Genomic DNA, 19,461 nt, shown 5'->3' with positions numbered 1-19,461 from the left:
CTTGTGGTATGGATAAATATGTAGATATGCTGGCAATTGTTTGAAGTTTTTATTAGCTCCTTTTATTTTGTGACCTTTATTTTACAGGCTCATATATGTTCTAATTTTATTTCAAAAAAAAAACATAAGAAAGTGCAAGAATTAATCAAAACACATATGAATTAAAATATAGAACGTATTAAATAAAAGAGAATATAATAAATGCGTTCTTTATTTTAATTCATATGTATTATGACCTTCTCTTTCATGTTCTTTAATTTTTTTTTTTTTTTGCTTGAAATTATTTAATTAAATGTTCTTTGACATATTTTCTTGATTTTTTTCGAGGTAACTTTGACAGTTTGTAGCGTTTTGCTTTGAGCAAAAATAAGATCATTGCAATTTCTTAGAATTTTTGTCCTGCAAAGTTTTGCACTCTGAAGGATTTTCTACAGTTTTCTTAAAGTTTATAGGTTGTCTAGTAAACCTTCTTATCAAAGGCTTTTTTCTTTGTTTGTTCCTCCAGCTTTCAATTACTTTCTTGAATTTAATTTCAAGAAAAATGAAACGTAAATTCGTTTACTTAATTTGGCTGCCTAATTCTAATTCGGCCTTTGCTTTCTTGGCCAGGTGCAGTGGCATGCGTGACGAAGGCAGGAGTCAAAATTTCCCCTCGTTTTGCCTCGAACGTGCAACTTTGTGGCTTTTCAACGCCTTGGACTTTTGAATCTGCCGCCCATTTTCCAATTTTCCCCAACAGCTAGTGTGTGTTTGTGTGTGTGTGTGTGTGTGTGTGTGTGTGTGTGTGTGTGTGTGTGTGTGTGTCTTTGAGGCTAAATTAAAATTACAACTTTCGACTGCACGTTGACGATGTTGCTGCTGCTTTGCGTGTGCCCCCAAAAAAGACAGAGAAAAAGCCAACACACACACAAGAAACACAAAAAACACAACCAAAAGGCTGCCTAATAAAATTGGCCCAAGTACGTTTTGTAAAAATGCCAAAAATTTGCTTGAGAAAATTTCCAACTTCCGGCACGAACACAAGTTGCAGTTGTAGTTGTAGTATTTGTAGCAGTTGCCGTGTTTGTTTGGCGAGATTCGCATGCAAAACATGTGTAAAATTGAAGCAACGACTGGCCAAAAAGGAAGGAGGCTTTTCGGGGGCAAACCTTTTCCTTTTCCCTGGCCTTTCCTTTCGTCCGGCTGTGGACGTGCCAACGTCATCGTCATTGGCCACTTTGGTCAAGTAACGAAGTCTTCTTTTTCCTCTACTTGCCTTGGCCAAGATATGCTTGGTTGGCCAAATTTAATAGCAATGCGATTTGATTTCCAAGTGTCTTCAGTGGCTCTGATTCTGGAATTCTTGGATTCCGATTCCGATGGAGTTTCTGCTGTAAATGCAGATAAAAACTGATGACAACCAAAGTCCCCGAACAAAGCAGCAATAAAATCTAAAAGAAGCCAGGGCTATAATTGCCAAATTTATTTGGTGGTTAAAGTTTATAATATGTTTTAAGTATTCAGGATTTTGTTAGAGGTTAAAGTTTTTAATATGCATAAAATATTTTTGATTTTGGTAGAGCTTATGATATGCATTAAATATGTATGATTTTGTTAGTGGCTAAAGTTTGTAATATTTTAGATTTTGTTAGTGGTTAAAGTCTATTACAAGTATTAAGTATTTGGGATTTTGTCAGTAATTAAAGTTTATAATATATATTAATATTTTTGATTTTGTTAGTGCATAAAGTTTGGAACATGTATTAAATATTTATGAATTTTTTAGTGGCTCTTTTAATTTATTTAACAAATCTTATAAGTGGTTGAAGGTTATAATAAGTATTAAATATTTATGAGTTAAAAGATAAATGAATGATGCATATATTTTACTAAGTAAAGAACCACCCATTTTAATCGCTTTCAATTTTGGCTTTGTAATCCATTTTTCACCTACAACTTTTAAGCCCATTTTTACCCCATTTAATTCTCACAACTTTCAATCGAAACTTTAAGCAACTCATCGGTTATTTATACAGATCCCAGACCCAACTTGCAAAATAAATAAGCCACAAGGTCGTGGCAGTAATATATATATATAGTACTATAGTACGGGAAAACACAATCACACGCAGACTGAAATGGAATGTCAAAAAAATTGGCATAATTTCCGTTGGCTTTGGCAACAAATCAAGAGCATTCAAGGTGCTGCGGCCACATTAGCGCCACCTGTGTGCGCTTAGATGAACTAGCAGGCAGGCGCTTTTTCCTTTTTTCCGGAAAATGCGAAATGTAATTTTCAGTGGGCTCTGGCTGAAAAATCAGCAGACATCGATTTCTTGCCAGCCAAAACCCCATACGAAATGAAACTGAAACGAAAATAAATGCCAATGGCTCATTTATCATGGCCAACACATGCTCACACACACACACGCACACACTTCTTCTGACTAACACACACATACAACTGCGGTCAAAATTATAGTAGTACAAAATAAAGTTTTAAATAATTTTGATACTGTTTTAATGATTTAAAGAAAACAAAAATTGTTACTAATCGCTTAAAATTAAATTTCCAGTATACTGTGCTGATTTTATAACATTTTAAGAAAGTAATCATATGTCTTCGTCCATCTAAACTTTGTATTGAAATCAAAATGTTTATAATGGTGATTTGTTTTTTGTAAATTAAAATTTGAAAAATATTTGTTTTTGAAATCTTTTCTAAAAATATTTTAAAATAATATAATAGAATGTAAAATTGTATATTAAGAAAATAACTATACATTTTTGTGTATCTCCACTTTTTATAGCAATAAAAAAGTTTGTAATATATGATCCATTTTTTTTAATTCAAACATTTATAAAAAATAGCTTAAATAAATCTTTTTTAAAAATATTTGAAATTAGTATACATACATATGATAAATGTGAACATTTATATTTGCCCCATTTAGTTTATAGCATTAGCTTCACGAAAATATATAAAAATGTACATCAAATTTGATTGCTTTAGGATAAAAGTAGCTACTATTATTTGGCCGCAACTGTATATAGTGGCCCCTTTAGGCCCTTGAAAATGGTAGCATACTTTGCAGCGCCCGCCGCAGGAGGAAACCTCGGAGAAAAATGTGCCACGCGGCTAATGAAGAATGTGTGTTCTTCGACGACGCTGCGGGAAACTTTGCCATCCCATACCCTTAACCCACCATCCACCCACCACCCAACCACAGAGGCCACCCTTAACCCATTTAAGCCCCCCGCCCCCTGGTAATGATGATTTCAAAAGAATTGCAAATGTTTGGCCAACATTTAGGGGGTCTCTCTGCTGGAGATATTCAAGGTCTAACCCCCCATCCTCGTTTAACCCACTCACATCCGCTGTTTATTCCACATTCGTTTCGGGGGGTTAACTGCATTATGAGTGCCCCAAGGTGAAAGGAAAAATCCAAATGCAGTGCAAAGTGAAAATTCATTCGGAAAAAATTAGCTTAAATCGAAGCGAGGGCATGTGTGTGGAGTGTAATTTGAATACCCACACAGCAAGTGAATAATAATTTAATAGCACTGAGAGAAAACCAATAGAAGAGCTTGAGCTTTTAGAAACTATATAATTTTATATAAAATAAGATATCACATTTATATTACCCAAAATTGAACATTCAAAATCTAGAAGTGAGTTCATGAACTCTTTTCTCGGAGGCTTTCCTTGCCTCTATATTCAGTCACTTGCAAGACAAGTTTAATGAATATAAATGAATACAAATGAATGACCCCAGCTTGGACTTTTCAGCGGTCGAGTTTTCGAGAGATCTACTTCAGTTTATTCGCCTGCCTGACCATGAATCAGGAGAAAATAGGGAACATTTTGCGAGAAGTATTCGAAGAGCAGGTGTTCTAGAAATTTTGAGTTACAAAATATTAAAACTTGGGAAATTTTGATCAATTTATTATAGGTTTTAGGTATTTATATAACATAGTTTTTGAAAATCTCAAACGGTTTAATGATTTGCATTAATAAAATGTTTTATTTTATTAAAGTTCCATTTTGTTTAACAATTTTCAATAAAGCTTTTCTTAATTTTCAATGGCTTCTATAAACTTATCCAAAATTACATTTTTAGCAGCCACAATTTAAGCAATCGGATACCGATTTGAGTTTGTGTTCAGAATTTTATAAATACAAATATATATATTTTCTTTTGTCAGAAACATTCATCTGACTGACTTATTTTTAAGCCAATTTGCTTAATATTATAAGATTAAATGATTCTTTGAAATACATATTATACATATTACCCTTTAAATTTCTAAAATTCCTGACCCTGTTCACCCTACACAAATTTGAAGCCGCAACACGCTCACTGCCCATTTTAAATGGCAGCAGCCGAAAAAGTGAACAGCAATTGGCAGCCAGAGGAGAAGGCTTCACAAAATGCGAACAGAAGGGTGGGTGCAGTGAAGGGCGGTGAAAGAGCGGAGAAATGGCGAAGTGCAGCTAGTGAAAGTAGCAATTGGAGGCAACAATCTGGAGGTGGGGGGTGAAGAGCTTGAAGTTTGTGCACCCAGTTCCACTTAGACTAATTAACTGCGCCGTCACTTGGCTGCTGCGATGCTGTGCTGCCTGTCCTTCCGCTTGTCCGCTTGTCCGTTTGTTCTTCTGTCCGCCCGCCTGTACGTCGAACTGTCCGGATGTTCGCCCCCTTATATCGTTGACAAGCCAAAGTGCCTCTGTCCAAAAATCTCGGGGTTAAGCTTTAGCTCTCGTTTTCATATTGGCGATTTAGCTTTAAACTGTGTGCTTTATTTTCTAAAAATACTATATTTAGTGTAAAACAAGATTAGGCAAATGAAAATATTTTCTAATACAGCTTATAAAAACTAAGCTGCCAACCAAAATTTCATAGCTATTAATATTAAACCATTACTAAAATTATTTGAATGACTGCTTCATTTTCTTAAATTTTACATAAAATTTGAAAAGTGCTGACTTAGGAAAATATTTCATAAAAATACTTTTAAAATCTAATTGTCAAACTAAGTTTCTTAATTATTTTAATCAAGCTATTATATTAAGTTTTTAAAATTAAAATACATGAACATTGCAAATATAATTTCTTAATTATTGTTATTAATTATTGTAATAATTATTAAAGCAAAAACAAATTTGTAATTGTAATTGTAAATTGTCTTATAATTTATTATCAAATTCATATTGGTTTTCTCATTTTTTTTGTAATCAATAATTGAAATTAATAAAAAAAGTGCTTTTTAATTTTAATCAAAATCGAAAGAGTTATTTCAATGATGAATTTTTGAAATCTCTTAAGTACGCGGAAATGGGAGCACGATAGACTCTGCTGCTTTCTCCTGCTGCTTTCTCCTGTCACTTTCGACCCCCTGCTGATTTTGCGGTCATCCGGTCACTCAGCGGTGTAGATGCAAGTGAAGCCGGAGACTGTAGGGCAACATCATTAAAACTCTGGGAAAAGTGGGAAAGTGGGGGAAAGAAAATGACACCAGAAATGGGCTCGCTTAACTTTTCACTGTTTGCTCTTTTGCTGGCCATTTGGCAGTGACAATTTGAGTGCCATCGCCCCTGGATTCTCCATGCTTGGACACCTGGCAGGCTCTCGGATTGCTATTGCTATATCCACAAATTCGGGGACACATCTATGGATGCAGACGCCCCAAAGTATGCAGCTTAATTTTTTCACCGAGACCACCTTCGTTTTCCCGGGGATTTCCATTGTGGCACTGCTTTTCTGCTTTCTCCCCTCGTGTGGTTGTGTGCCTGTGTCTTGTGTAACCCAAATGAGTAGAATGTGTAAAAGGCAACTTGACAATAATGAGTGCAGCAACAGCAGCAGCAACAACAACCTGCCAAAGTTTAAGTGCAAAGCCAGCCAAGAAATGTGGGGAACGAGAGGGGAAGCTAACTTACTGCTCTCGGAAGCAAACAAGCAATGTCAGTCAGTTGTTCAGCTATTTTTTGGCACTGCGAAAATTTACCAACAGTTAATGTTCTTATATAAAAATAATAACAATGTTAGAGTGTTTGGAAAACTAACTAAGGAGAGTAGGGAAATTTTCTAACAAACTAAATTACCCAAAAAAGGTGTATAAAAGTATGCAATGAAAAAAAAGACGGTCTTTCGGAATGAATCACACAGACTTTCGGACTCCAAATATATTGTTGCATATTTTTAGACACCTTATTAGGTAATTTAGTTTGTTAAAAAATTACAATGGTAAATTACAATAGTAAAGTGTTTGAATAACTTACTTAAAAGAGTTAAGCTAAAATTCTAACAAACTCTTTGGAAATTGTTAGGGATCTAGCATTACCGAAAACATTAATTTTGGCTGTGATTCTTTATTTTTTCATTGCATACTTTTAGACCCCTTTCGAAAATATTTCAAAACTCTAGTGATTTCTGAGTTATTTCTTACATATAGTTTAGTTTTAGATCTTTGAGCGTTATTTATATGAATCTATACATTTTCTAGTTGTGTAGCCATCTCATCTCACCTGCCTTTTTAACCGAAAATATTCCTCTGTAGCCAAAGGCAACAAATCAGTGTCAGTAGAAAATTTACGCTTAAACCTGATATTCTCCTCTTTCTCCATTGTTTTTCCCTCTCTCTCTTGAAGTGGCGACAGCCAAACTTTTGCTAATATATAAGTGCAACCTTTTTGCTTCACCTACCATTCCATTTTTCCGCAGCTTTTCTTCGTTTGAAGTGAGTTTTCGTTTGCTGCTGTTCTGTTTTCTATTTATTTTCTTTTTTCAGGCGATTTGCTTTGTTTATTTGTGGACTTAGCGAATGAGAAACTCCAGCGGAGAAGCTGGATGTGGAACAGATCACCGAGGACTAAGTCTCCCCACCTGTTGACAAATGCAAGACCCCCATCTCCTCTGTGTTTCCCAGGTTTAAAACATTCTTCCATCACCGCACACACACACATATATATAAATAAATATATATATCTATACAAACCCATGGAAAAACCAAGCTTACAAAAAATGCAAAGCCAAAGTGACTGCGGTTACTCTCTGCAATTCTGGTTCTTTCCCCGGAAAACCGGGTGGAAAATGGGACTGGAAAATTGGGGGGGGAAGGTAGGATTACAAATGCATGTGTCAGCTGAGTGCACGAAAAGCTCAGCCCAACACGATTGTGCTAAGTCTGTTTCGTTTTTTGATACCCTTATTTAGGAATGTGATCAGATTCGATAAAAGCTGAGTCTATAGAAAGATAGGGTTTTAAAATGATTTTAAAAAGGTGTCCGAAATTATGCAACAAGATATTTTGAAACCGACAGTCCTTAGGTTTATTTACGAAAGACCATGTTCATTTTTCATTGCATACTTTAAAGCACATTTTAAAGGCCAAACAATTTAATTGTAATTTATTATTATATTTTTTTAAGTGTTTTAAATAATATTTTAGGTAAATTTTAAATTACACATTTAATTAATAGATTTTTGGCAATTTTAATTTGATTTATAACATACTTATTGTCAAAATAAAGTAGAAAAACTTTCCAATTGTTTTCCAATATTTGTTGTTATGTTTTCTACAGGGTGTCCAACCCGTAGATCACATGAATGTATTCATTTTTTGTTCAAGTTTCTTTCGTGTTCGGGTTTTGTTACCATTGCCGTTGTCGTCGCTGGTGACTTTCTGACTTTCTGTCGCGCCTATTGGCAGTTAGAGTAGTGACAAAAGCAACAAAAGCAATGCAAAACAACGTGTACCAAAATGAGCTCACAAAGTTTTCGGTTTTTTTTTTGGCATTTTCTTCGTTTGGTTTTCAGTTTTATTTTCTTTTTCTTTTGACAGGTGTTTTGCGTACCATTTGTTTCCGACAAATACACACACACTCACCGAAGATGCAGGTGTCATTTGGGAGAAGAAGAAACAGATGGGAATAAACAAAACAGGGATTTCGTGGGGCCTACAAAAAAAATTACAAAAAAAAGGTTTAAGGGACATGATTTTTGATATGTTTTTTTTTGGTGTTGATGTTTCTTTTGCAACTGATATTTCTTTTTCTTTCAGCAAGGCTTTTATGCTTGATTTGATTGGAAAATCTGCCTACTTCATGTACAGTAATTTGTAATGTTTGTTTAAACAACTAAATCATATTTCGAAAAGTATAATGCGAAAAAATGCAGTATATCAAATATTTAAAGTAAAATTCTTCCAAAACAATTTGCCATCAATTAAAGCACTCAAAAATAAAAACAAAGAAAATTTTATACAATTTTACATTTAAATTCATCCGTTTCAAATTAAATTTATTTGGAACTCTTAATATATATTTTTTTTCTTTACTTCTTAAAATTGTTTGATAACTGTGTTACAAATATTAAAAGTTTTTACATTAAGCATTTTAATTTACATATATTTAATATTTTTGATTTCTTTTTAATACTTAAAAGTGTTAAATAATTTTGTAAGAAATATAACAAGTCCAAAAAAAAGAGATTCAAATTTAGCCGGGAAAATAGTCAGTTTAAAAATGGGAGACAAAATTGGTTGATCGGTTTTTAGGCTTGATTTTGCAAACTGATGTTTCCTAATCCCATATCTGTACTCCTTTTTTTCCATTTCTCTTAGTATTTCTGGTAGTTGCTCCAGGGAAAATAGGTTTTTATTGAGAAAATCGGCCTCCTTAGCATGAGATTGATGTTTGATTATGGCCACACCCCGACTACGCTATGCCCTATTCCCCCAACCCCAAAAACTTGTAAAAACCCCCCACTCGCATTGTGCAAATGCACTTAAAGCGCAAATGGAAATCGAGAAAGCAAAAACAGACGAACAAGTGTGGTGGGGAGGCCACGTTGACTGGCCGCATAAAATTTTAGTACTGTGTACGTAATTGAAATGGCATTTACCATTAGCCAGGCGAAGGGCAAAGGGAGTGGCTAGCGGAGTTCAGGGGTCAGGAGGCGGGGCAAGGCGTGGCAGCGGACAGGATACGGACAAACGGACGATGCGGACATGCGAATACACGAAAGCAAAAACAGAGTCGACAAAACTTAATAAAAATCAAAGAACGAGGTGTGGCTCTGTATTGTGTGGCAAAAGGGGTGGTCAGTGGGTGGTGGGTGATCGGTGGTCGGTGGTCGGTGAGTGGGTGGCAAATGGAAATGCTTACTTGGCCAAGCCAAACGAAGAGCGAAGTAACCAAGCCAAGCCAAACCAAACTGAACGGAACTAAAAAATGAAATCGTAGCGATAGAAATTAAAAGCCAAAGCTGGCCACAAAAACAGAGGCGTGTAAGCCAGCTAAAGGAGGGGGGCTATTGAAAGGGAGGGGTGGTGACAAGCGAGCGACATTGATTGAAAGCTTTCACTTGCTTGCGCTTTTAAAAACGGAACCACCGTCATGTTCCTCCCCTTTTTTTATTCCCCCATATCCTTCAACTTTTTGCTCCTGATTTCAGCGAACACGCCTTGGGCTATTTGCATATTACTTCAGCCCCCCTCCCCCTCCTTACCATAATTCATTAAAATCAAATGAATTAGATGCGGTGGAGAAGGAAAAGTGTGTGCGAAGCAGGAAGACCTTCAAAACGATTCCTTTTAAATATTCACTCCAAATTAAACATGCATGCATCTTACTAATTAATCTTAATTAAATCAAAGGATTTTTTAACTAACATTATTAAATAGTGTAGAGTGGGTTAAAAGAAATTGTTATTGATTTCCAGAATTTGTAAGAAAAAACAATGCGTATACTTTCCTAAAGAATTTATACAAACGTCTTATTAATTAAGCTTAATTATATCAAAGAATTAAAACTGAACTAACATTATTAAATAGTAATAATTTTTATTACTATCTAGAATTTGTAAAAATAAGTTGCGTATACTTAATAATTCTTAAGGAATTTATGTGATAACAATTCAATATTCTTGATAGCTCTTTATTTGAAAACAATTGTGTTAAGTTGTATTTAATACCAATTACTTGAATTGTTTATTTTAACAAAATTTGTATTTAATTTTGTACATTTATTTCAGTTTAAAAACAGTGCGTATACTTAATATTCGAAATTGCACAGACTACAAGGCAGATTAGTGTAAATAAGTAACCTTATGTTTTAATGAGCTAAACTACCGAGCTTTAAAACATTATTAAAACTTACTTACAAAGTTCAAAACTAGTATTCCTTCTGTTTTCAAGAAGTAAACCCTTGATTCCTACCAAAAAAAACCAAATAAATTGTTCACATGCCTAAAAACCTTGTTAACATGAAGATAATTCAAAAGCACATTGATTACATTTACATAACCTTGCTCAGCCCACACATAATCATTATATCGCTAGCCATATAATTCAGTTTTGTCGCCATAGCCATATCCTTTTGGTCCAATCTGTTGTGTTGACACTTGTTTTTTGGGTTGTCTTGGGAAAAATTTGCATATGTCTTGGAAAGGGAGTGCCAGCAAGGTTTGGTTTGTCTTGGTTTGGTTTGGGGAGACTTTGTAACATATTATGATAGTGATAGATATAATCAAGTTGGGCAAACATCAACAAAATATAAAGTTAGCCGCGGGCAGAGCCTGATGATGGCGCCATGTCTCCGTGTCTCGATGTCCTGATATTCTCGTGTCCCTCACACATGGCGTGTGTATCCTTTCGCTTACAACTACAAAACTACAACACCCTCCTCACAACAACAACAACAAAAACAATCAGCTAAAACGGCAAAAAAAAACCCGCGACGGCGTGACTAAAATGCGCACGTCAATCCTTTTTTGCCTTTACTTTTTTTGATTTTTTTTTTTTTTTTTTTGGTTCAACTACCCACCCCTCTACCATTAACCCACCCCTTCGTTCTTGCTCTTGTTATTGTTTATTGTTTATGTTTTTTTCTTGTTGTTGTTGTTGATTTGGGCGCGCCAGAAGTCGGCCATGTTTACGTGCTTTTTAAATAGACAAGCAATGACGACGACAGCAAACAAATAGAAAATAGCCAAAACAAAAAAACGAAAAATGACAAATACCCAACGAAAAACGAACCCAAAGCAAAGAAAACATACGACACTAAAAAGCCGGAAAGGAGAATATATTACATAGATCGAATTGTATAATACTCTGTTACCTGTCTATCAACTTTTGAAATTCTATATATATTAATTTAAAGCCTTTTACCCACAATTTGTGCTTAAAAACTTCTGATAATAAATATATATATATATATATATATATATATATCCCATTATATATCCCATTTTTTATTATATATATATATATATATATTACTAAATGTATCTAAAATATTTTCCTTTACTGCTAAAAAATGGGATAGTAATAATAAAGATCTAGCTGTTGATTTCCAAATTGTATATTTAATATTTAAATGAAATATTTAATACAATGCATACTAAATTGCTTTTAATATTAAAATATTTTATTTAATGTGGAAAGTATAAGATAGTATTAAAATAATAGTTGCTTTTTGATTTCATTTTTAGTTAAAATTTAAATTTGACTTTCAGTTCCTAAAATCCATTCCGAAAAAAGGTCCAATAAAAGACTTTAAACTTTCATATATAAATTAACTTAAAACAGCTATAAATAAAAATCAATGCGATAAACATTAAAATTGAGTATAAATTTGTTTTTTAGCATTGTTATAATTTACTAAGTTAAAATTGTTTGTTGTGTGCAGCTTAGATCCTAAGGTTTTTTTTCTACAGATTGCGTATCTGTTCATGGTTTAAAAAATTTGACAAAAAATTTTCATTCGTGAATGCCACTTGACAAGAAATATTTTCTAATAAAACCTGAACTAGAGTATCAGAAATCAAAATCTAAAGAAAGGAAGGCAAATAACTGGCTGACAGGAGAGGCAAACAATATTGAGCGCAACTAAAGTGTCGCCATTAATTTCCTGCAGGAAGCACAATGCGAAATACAAAATAAGACTCAGCATCGAAGCTGAAACTGAAATTGAAATTGAAATGGAAATTGAAGGCCCCCGAAAAAGGAAGCCCAAAGGAGATGGCTGGCGACAATTAGCACGCATTTGCCATAACCATAAACGGCAAACAACAATTAGCAGAAACTATTTTTGCTTATTGGCCCTAACATAGAGGTGCTCCCAAGGGGTGAAGAGGGGGAAAGGGGGAAAGGGGACCCAGACGGGCCAGCAGACAGAAAGTTGTCAACGGCAACGACAACTGAAATGATAAGAAAATTTCATTTGTAATTAATACTAAAAGGCGCGACTGCGAAAACAGAGGGGGAAAAATCAGGCGGGACGGGAAAATACGAGGTAGCCACAAAAGCGACAACCACAAGCCGAGTACGAAGGATAAAGGATGCGGGGTGAGGGGCTGGCGGGGGCGTTCAGACGGCTCTGCTGCCATGGCATTGCCTGCACTGAGAGAAATAGAATAACATGCCAAGTTCATGGGAATTCCATGACACTTAATCAATTAAGAAACCTCTTTTACAAGTAATTTCTGAATATTTACATCAGATTTAATGAACCATCTTTGAACATTTTAACAATTTAATTATTTTAAAAACATATAAATATTTAATATATTTATACCATTATTAATACTAATTAGATATATAGATATTTATTAAATAAAATTGAAATCTATATACCTAACTATTTATTTATCTACCTATCTTTCCATACTTCTATATTTATATTTACATTGATATAGTAATATTCATAAAGTTCAAAACTTTTTATATTTTACATCTAAATAGTATTAAGCAAAAACAGCTCTTAACGAGATTAAAAACAACAGTTCTGATATAAAATTTGTGACGACAGGTTGACTTTTACAATTTAGCAATTCGGATCGTTTAACTACTTGAAACTACCTTAAAAGGAGCTCTGTCGTCCATAGTGATTATTTTTAAAAAATAAATAAAGTTGAGAATTTTCCTTAGCTAAGTAAAAATATAAGCATCAGTTATTTTAGTAAATACTCATTAAATGAAATACTTTTTGATTATTTATTAAATACAATTTGGCATGTATATCAATATTTTAAATGTTTAAAAATATTTTTACAATTAAAGGAATTTTTTTGTAGTGCATCCTGGACTGGTGACTTTTGCCCTTGTCACTCTCTGTTGCTTTGTGCAGCCATAAAAATTTGCTCAACATTTTGTTGCCTTTTATGATTGCGAATGCGATGCCAAGGAGGAATGGAAGAAGGCCAACAGAAGAGGGCCAAAAAGAAGAAAAAGAAGATGGAGAAGAAGCCAACAGAAGGATCAGGTGTGGTGGGTAGAGCAGCGGAGGGGATGTGCAGCCAGGTGAAAATTTATAAATAGAATTCAATGAACAAACAAAACCAAAGGAGAGTTGAAGAAGCAGCGATTTGAATAGAAATTATTCGAAATGTTTTTCAGCAGAAAAAAATAAGGTGAAAAAAAACTTTTGGTAAAGTGTGTAAATTTGGGGGACTAAAACACCTAGAGCTTAATGGGAAATTCGTATTCTTGGACATGTTGAATGTTGAAATAAGCGCAGCTCTTGTTTAAATGGGCTTTTACAGGTGTAAATCATAAAACGCCAGAGACCTAAAATCTTAAAATGTTTTAAGTGTTTAATTTTAAACACAGAATACCTCAAAGCTCTTATTAGCTTTTTTAATTTTTTTTTGAGTATTATTTATTTAAAACAAGTTGTTGTTTTTCATGGTAATTACAGTTCATTAGGATTCGGGTTACCAACGTTTTTGGTTTTTGGGTTTTGGTTTTGCTGCATTTTGGTTTGCCATTGCTGCATTAAAATGAAATAAATCTTCAAGTGCGCCACAAAAATTACGAATGACAAAAGGGGTTTCATGAATCGCAGTGCGCAACATTCCGGCCACAATTTGTCGACAGCGGGTTAAACCAACCGCCCCGCCCAGCCCCTTCGGTTGCCAAAGGGTTAAGAACCGAGAATGGGTGACTGCAATGACGCTGAGCATTTAGAAATCCATTAATTTCAATCATTGCCCATGACTTTGCATTATTATTATTATTATTGTTATTACTCTCGTTGAAGTTGCTCTTGTCGTTGCCTTTTACTTTTCGCTCTTCCCTCGTCACAAGTTTTCAAGGTTTTTTTATCCTTGCCTTTTTACTTTCAAAGGGGTAAAAAAAAGCAGGGAACTCTGGGTTTGTTATGACCAAACGTTTGCCTTGGCGGGATAGTTTTATAGTGAAATTTGCTAAGAAAGATCTAGCGATACAAATCAGAATAATATTAGAAAAAAAACTCTATTTCTTTCATATTATGTACGGGAGTATACGGTAAAATAGAACATCAAAATTAAAAAGAAAAAAAAATTACTTATATTTTATTTGGACTGCTTTTTTAAATATATATATATCTATATATATGTATAAATATGATTCCTATTTTTTTTTTTGCAATATGCTTTTAGACCTTTTTTTTTATTTATTTTTTAAATAGTTGTCTAGCCAATTTGTGCCTACAATAACTATTTTTCCCCGAAATTTCGTTAGCAAATATACCTCTTTTTACCTAATAACACCCTTCCGAAAGTTTCACAAGAATATCTAGAGTGGAAGTCGAGTTCGTTGGGGTTTTTTCCCCGAGAACGAGTAACTCCTCGCCGGAAACTACAGTGCATTTCGCACTGCACTTTGTGGGGAAGCCGAAGGACCAAAAGGAGGTTTTTTGAGAGGGTTCGTAACGCGTTTTAATGACTCAACATTTCTTGACTTTGATTCGAGTCGCGGAAGGAAAGAAAGAGTGCAGGTTGCTTGCTGGTCGAGAAGGGGTTGTGTGCTTCTGGCCAAAGGCATTGGCCCGTTTTTTGTCGGCTGTCAAAATAACAAAGTGCTTCAGCTGCATTCCCGCCCAGCCAGAAAAACTGAGGTGGTACAACAAAAAATACAGAAAACACAAAAAAAAAAAAAAACGCCAAAAGGCAAAAAGTGTCGATGAATGTTAAAGTTAACAAGTGACGGAAGTGAATTTACAGGGCGAGCAAAAAAAGAGCAAAGCAGCCGCAAAACAAAAACGAGCCAACGTGAAACGGCGAACAAAAAGAGAAAACCAACTCGAACACGAAAAAATTAAAAGGCAAGTAAGCAAAAATCATTTTTACAAAGTGCAGAACACGAAGGACTCTCCGTATAAAGTTTCCAGCCAAAACAGTTGATACTCTATCAATAAAATATAAGAAATTTCAGCCGTGAGCTTCATAAATAAGTAGCTTTTTGATGATTGTAAAATAGCACATTTTGATTTGTTTGTTGGGAAATGAAATATATTCGTTAAAAAAATATGTATGTATATATATAAAATTAGCTTAATTAATAAGTACCTTTAACGGTTTATAAAATAACACATTTTGATGTATTTGGTGGGAAATAAGAGTTGAAATTTGTGGTTCTTCAGAATAAAATTTGTTAATAAAAAATAATTATATAAAATTTGATTAATAAGTAGCTTTAAATGATTATAAAATAACACACTTGTTGGAAAATAGGAACTACAATTTGTGATTCTTCTTCTTCTGCATATAATTTGTTTATAAGAAATAAATATATGAAATATGAAAAAAGTTCTTTTGTCCTTATTATTTTATATCATTAATTTGTATAAACGATGTACACAGATAATAAATATTAAATAATCTTTAATACATTACTTGGAATATATGAAAATGAAATAAGTATTAATAAATTTAAGATTAATGAGTATAATCAAAAAATAATAAGTGAAACAATTTTTAAACTTTTTAAACCATAGAAGTGCAATCTTTCAGAAATTTCCCGGTTTATTTAATTGCGTTTTTTCCCCAAACATTATAAGGTATTACCGCTGGGTATATATTGACCCAATCAGGATCTTTGACATGTTCTCGCGGCTTATACTCATCAACTCGAAATCGATGTGGAAATCTGATGCACTTTCACCTCTTTCTCTTTGCAGTTCTGCTCGCCGTCAGTTGGGAGGATTGGTGGACATACGATGGCATCTCAGGTAAGCTGTTCCGTCAAATCGCGCCGCCCCCTCACCTCCCCTGCATCCTCATTTTTCCACGGCCACCGTTTAAGTTTCATAAATACCAACAACAATGTAAATTTTAATCAAAGCTCAACAATAACCACGGACGGAAGCGGAAAGTAAAATTTTCAGCCAACGAGCAGCACGCGTCGCTAGAGCAACAAAGTTGGCTGGAAAATCGGGCTGGGTTTTCCACCTTTCCCTTAGCAGGAAAGGGTCGCGAAAAATGGGAAAAGCCAGGGCGATTGTTGTTGTTGTTGTTGTTGCTGTTGTTGCTGTTGTTGTTGCCGGTGTAAAACGATTTTCTCAGCGACTGAAGCTGCACGCGTGAAATGCATGGAAAAAAGGCCAAAGGGAAAATGGGCTGGGAAAATGTAAAAAAGAGCGGAGGGGGGAGAATGGAGAAAAGGGGAGACGAAGCCGATTTGCAGCTGTCAAATGGAAAGGCAGACAAAGTATTCAAAGACCCAAGCGGAGAAATAGAGAACTTTCCTTTTTTCGCCATTGTCTGGCGTTGTAACGTGATAAGCAGAGGCAGTCCAGACGTGGAAAGAGAGAGGGGTATAGTAGCATGAGAAAGAGAGGGGTATAGGAGCAGGAGAAAGAGAGAGAGGCAGTCCCGAAATGGAGAACAGTTCGCCATGTGTCACTACGAGCGGCGAAATCGGGGCAAAGGTCCGTGGAGATTAAGTCCAGACAGGACAGCAGACAGCCGATAAGCGTGGCTCCTTCTCCTTCTCTTTCTCTTTCTCTTTCTCCCCCTCTCTCTCTCTTTCTCTGTCCGTCTCTCTCTGCAGTTCTAACTTCGGTGGAAAAGCATCTTTCTTAATCTTATTAGAGAGACACAACGGCGACGCCATTTGCACAAGACAAATGCATAAATAAGTTCAAGTGCTTTGAATTTTGAATTGGATTTGGCGAACAGGGAAAAGTAGAAAGTGCAAAATGCAAAATGCGAGATAGGTGGCAAAAAATCAACTCTAAAGTGTCAAAAACAAAATTCAGCACGAATTTCAAATGATTTGCTAGGAGAATTTTTAAAGCGCTTAGAAAGCCAACGCAAATTTTGCCAATTTCTACATGTGCTATAAGATATATTTATACAAACTGATTAGTAATATCAATTGCATATTTTTTTAGATACCCAACTTAATTTTCAAATAATCTTCATCTTTAAGATTCAAATTTATAAATGTTTCTGAAGGTTTTATAGATACACATATTTCTGTATGGGTACTAAGACATATTTCAACAAACTGATTTAGTTAAGTGCATTGCAAATATCAACTGCAAATTTGTTAGATACCTAAATGTTCTTTAAGATTTTAAAACCTTTTTCAACTTGAACTTAAATATTTGTAGGCTATAAATTTTAAATCATTTTTGATTTTTAAAGGTTTACATAGCTAAAATCAGAATCAGAATCATAGAAAATAAACCAAAATAAATTGCACTTAGGCAATATAGTTTAAGCATAATGAAATCCATATCTTAAAATAAAAAAGAGCTTATCATATTTTATAATGAAATTTATTTTCTTAAAATATAAAAGAATTGTGTATATTTTGTAGAAATCTAAGAATTAAATTTCAAATTAATTAGAAATACCAAAGAATTATCTTAGAATTAAATTTCAAATTGATAATATAAATTTGTAAAAAGGAACTGCCAAGGGAGTCTTATTTATTTTTGTTTTCTACATGCCAATAGCCATTTTTTCTCGCCGTGTAAAAGCCTGGAAACAGGGGTGTCTTGTAACACGTGTTGACAACAAATTGCAACCGAAATCCGAGGCGAACTTTGTGTCTCTTTTGGCATAAATAAATTTACATAAGCATTGCATGCATGTCGGCTGAAGGACTCCGAAATCGCTTGTCAGGGGCGCAGATGCAGATGGGTGTGTTAAAAGTGGGGGTTTGGAAATCGATGAGGCCCCGAAAAAGACGACTAAGCCTCAGCTGCAGTTACAGCTGCAGCGTGCCACTTGTTTAACGTGATTTGCACTCGCAACGAGCCAAATAAAAGCGGCCAAACGGAATCAAAAGCGGCCAACGGAATCAAACGAAGCGTGCTTCATGCCACCGCCTTTGGCAGCACCAGTAGCTCACTGAAAAAACACCACCTCCGCTACACCACCCATCGTGGATCAACATCCACATCGCACATCCACATCCAGTCAGCCAAGCCACTAATGTTGTTAATGGCTGCTAAAATCGTTTGGCAATTGCCTCATTGCCTCATTGACTCGACTCGACTCGACTACCGAAGCCAGACCGCAATTTAATAGACTCGAACTCGAGACTGCAACATCCTACTCGGCGCTATCTGAAGACTTCTGCCTTCTGCCCCACGATTATCCCCCTTCCGCTAAGTGCGCTGGTGATGAGCACGTGACACGGGTGAAAAAGTCTCCTTAAAAAATCTCTTTATTCGCCACAATAAAATATGCGCATACTTTTCTATTTATTTGAAAACCTGAAAGTTTTCTCTATACCATAAATATTTAAAATACAATTTTAAATACAAATATATAAATAAATAAAATGTGTTATAAAAAATTAAGTTTGCCACATTTTAACTACGGTCTTAATTTAACTTAAAGTATGCAATATAAAACTAAAGTCCTCTGTTGGAATAAATCCTAAGGACTTGCGAACACATAATTTTTCATACTTCTAGACACAGTTTTTTTTAGAAATATTTGTGATACCCCTTTTTTTCTGATTAGATCACCACGCTCTAGAGAGTTAATTGCTTAACCCATTTACGCCCCTGTGGTATCTCCAGTTTTTCATCATCAGCTCCACTGGGTAGTTTTCCCAGTCTTTGGATTATTTTCCGCGTTCCTCATCCCTTTTATTTGATCCGCTTTTCTTTGGCTTTTCTTTTGGCTAATGCGATGGCGTCGTTTGAGGTCAACAATCGCTTAAACGCGAGTACGTGGCATATCTATGATTGAAGCTCCTGATTGCGGCCTCGCAACGAACGTGTTGATTCCCATGCATCTCCGCCTCATCCACCCTCCTTTTCCGCTGACTACGTGTCGTATACGCAATGCGACTGCAGGCGAAGCATTTTTATGGTAGAACAGAGGAGGGGCGAAATTCTGTGGGAATGTGTGCCATAAATGGGATTACAAGTGGCTGGAACGGAACGGACTCGAATGAAACGCCAAGAAGAGGTTTTAATAATAGGTTGATCCTTGAGCAAGTAAGCGAAAAACATGGCAAATAAAAGGATAAACGCAGCATATAAATAAAATCCATAAACTCAATTAAGGCGAGGTTATTTAAAATGCGGAAAGCACCTGTTAGAAATTAACCAAATCGAATTGCACGACTTAAGTCATCTGATTTAAATAGTCCCTTTTTATGCGATACAGACGAATGCATGAAACAAGCAGAGATGCCAGACTTGTAAAATTAACATGTCTGGCAGCTCTGCTTGTATTAGTATTTTAG

At 35.0% G+C, this 19,461-nt stretch overlaps 1 protein-coding gene across 3 annotated transcripts in view; it reads left to right on the top strand.

Moving 5' to 3' along the window:
• Nucleotides 1–19,461, top strand: part of LOC128265222 (carbonic anhydrase-related protein 10) — an 86,503-nt gene that overhangs the window by 44,578 nt on the left and 22,464 nt on the right. For all 3 annotated transcript variants that reach the window (XM_053001098.1, XM_053001095.1, XM_053001097.1), the window contains one exon: nucleotides 15,926–15,976. In XM_053001098.1, the coding sequence (XP_052857058.1) occupies nucleotides 15,926–15,976 (51 nt within the window). The remainder of the gene's footprint in view (nucleotides 1–15,925; nucleotides 15,977–19,461) is intronic.

The sequence above is a fragment of the Drosophila gunungcola genome, unplaced genomic scaffold (assembly GCF_025200985.1).
Source record: "Drosophila gunungcola strain Sukarami unplaced genomic scaffold, Dgunungcola_SK_2 000103F, whole genome shotgun sequence".
NCBI classification, from domain to species: domain Eukaryota; kingdom Metazoa; phylum Arthropoda; class Insecta; order Diptera; family Drosophilidae; genus Drosophila; species Drosophila gunungcola.
This window is presented reverse-complemented; position numbering and strand designations above follow the sequence as displayed.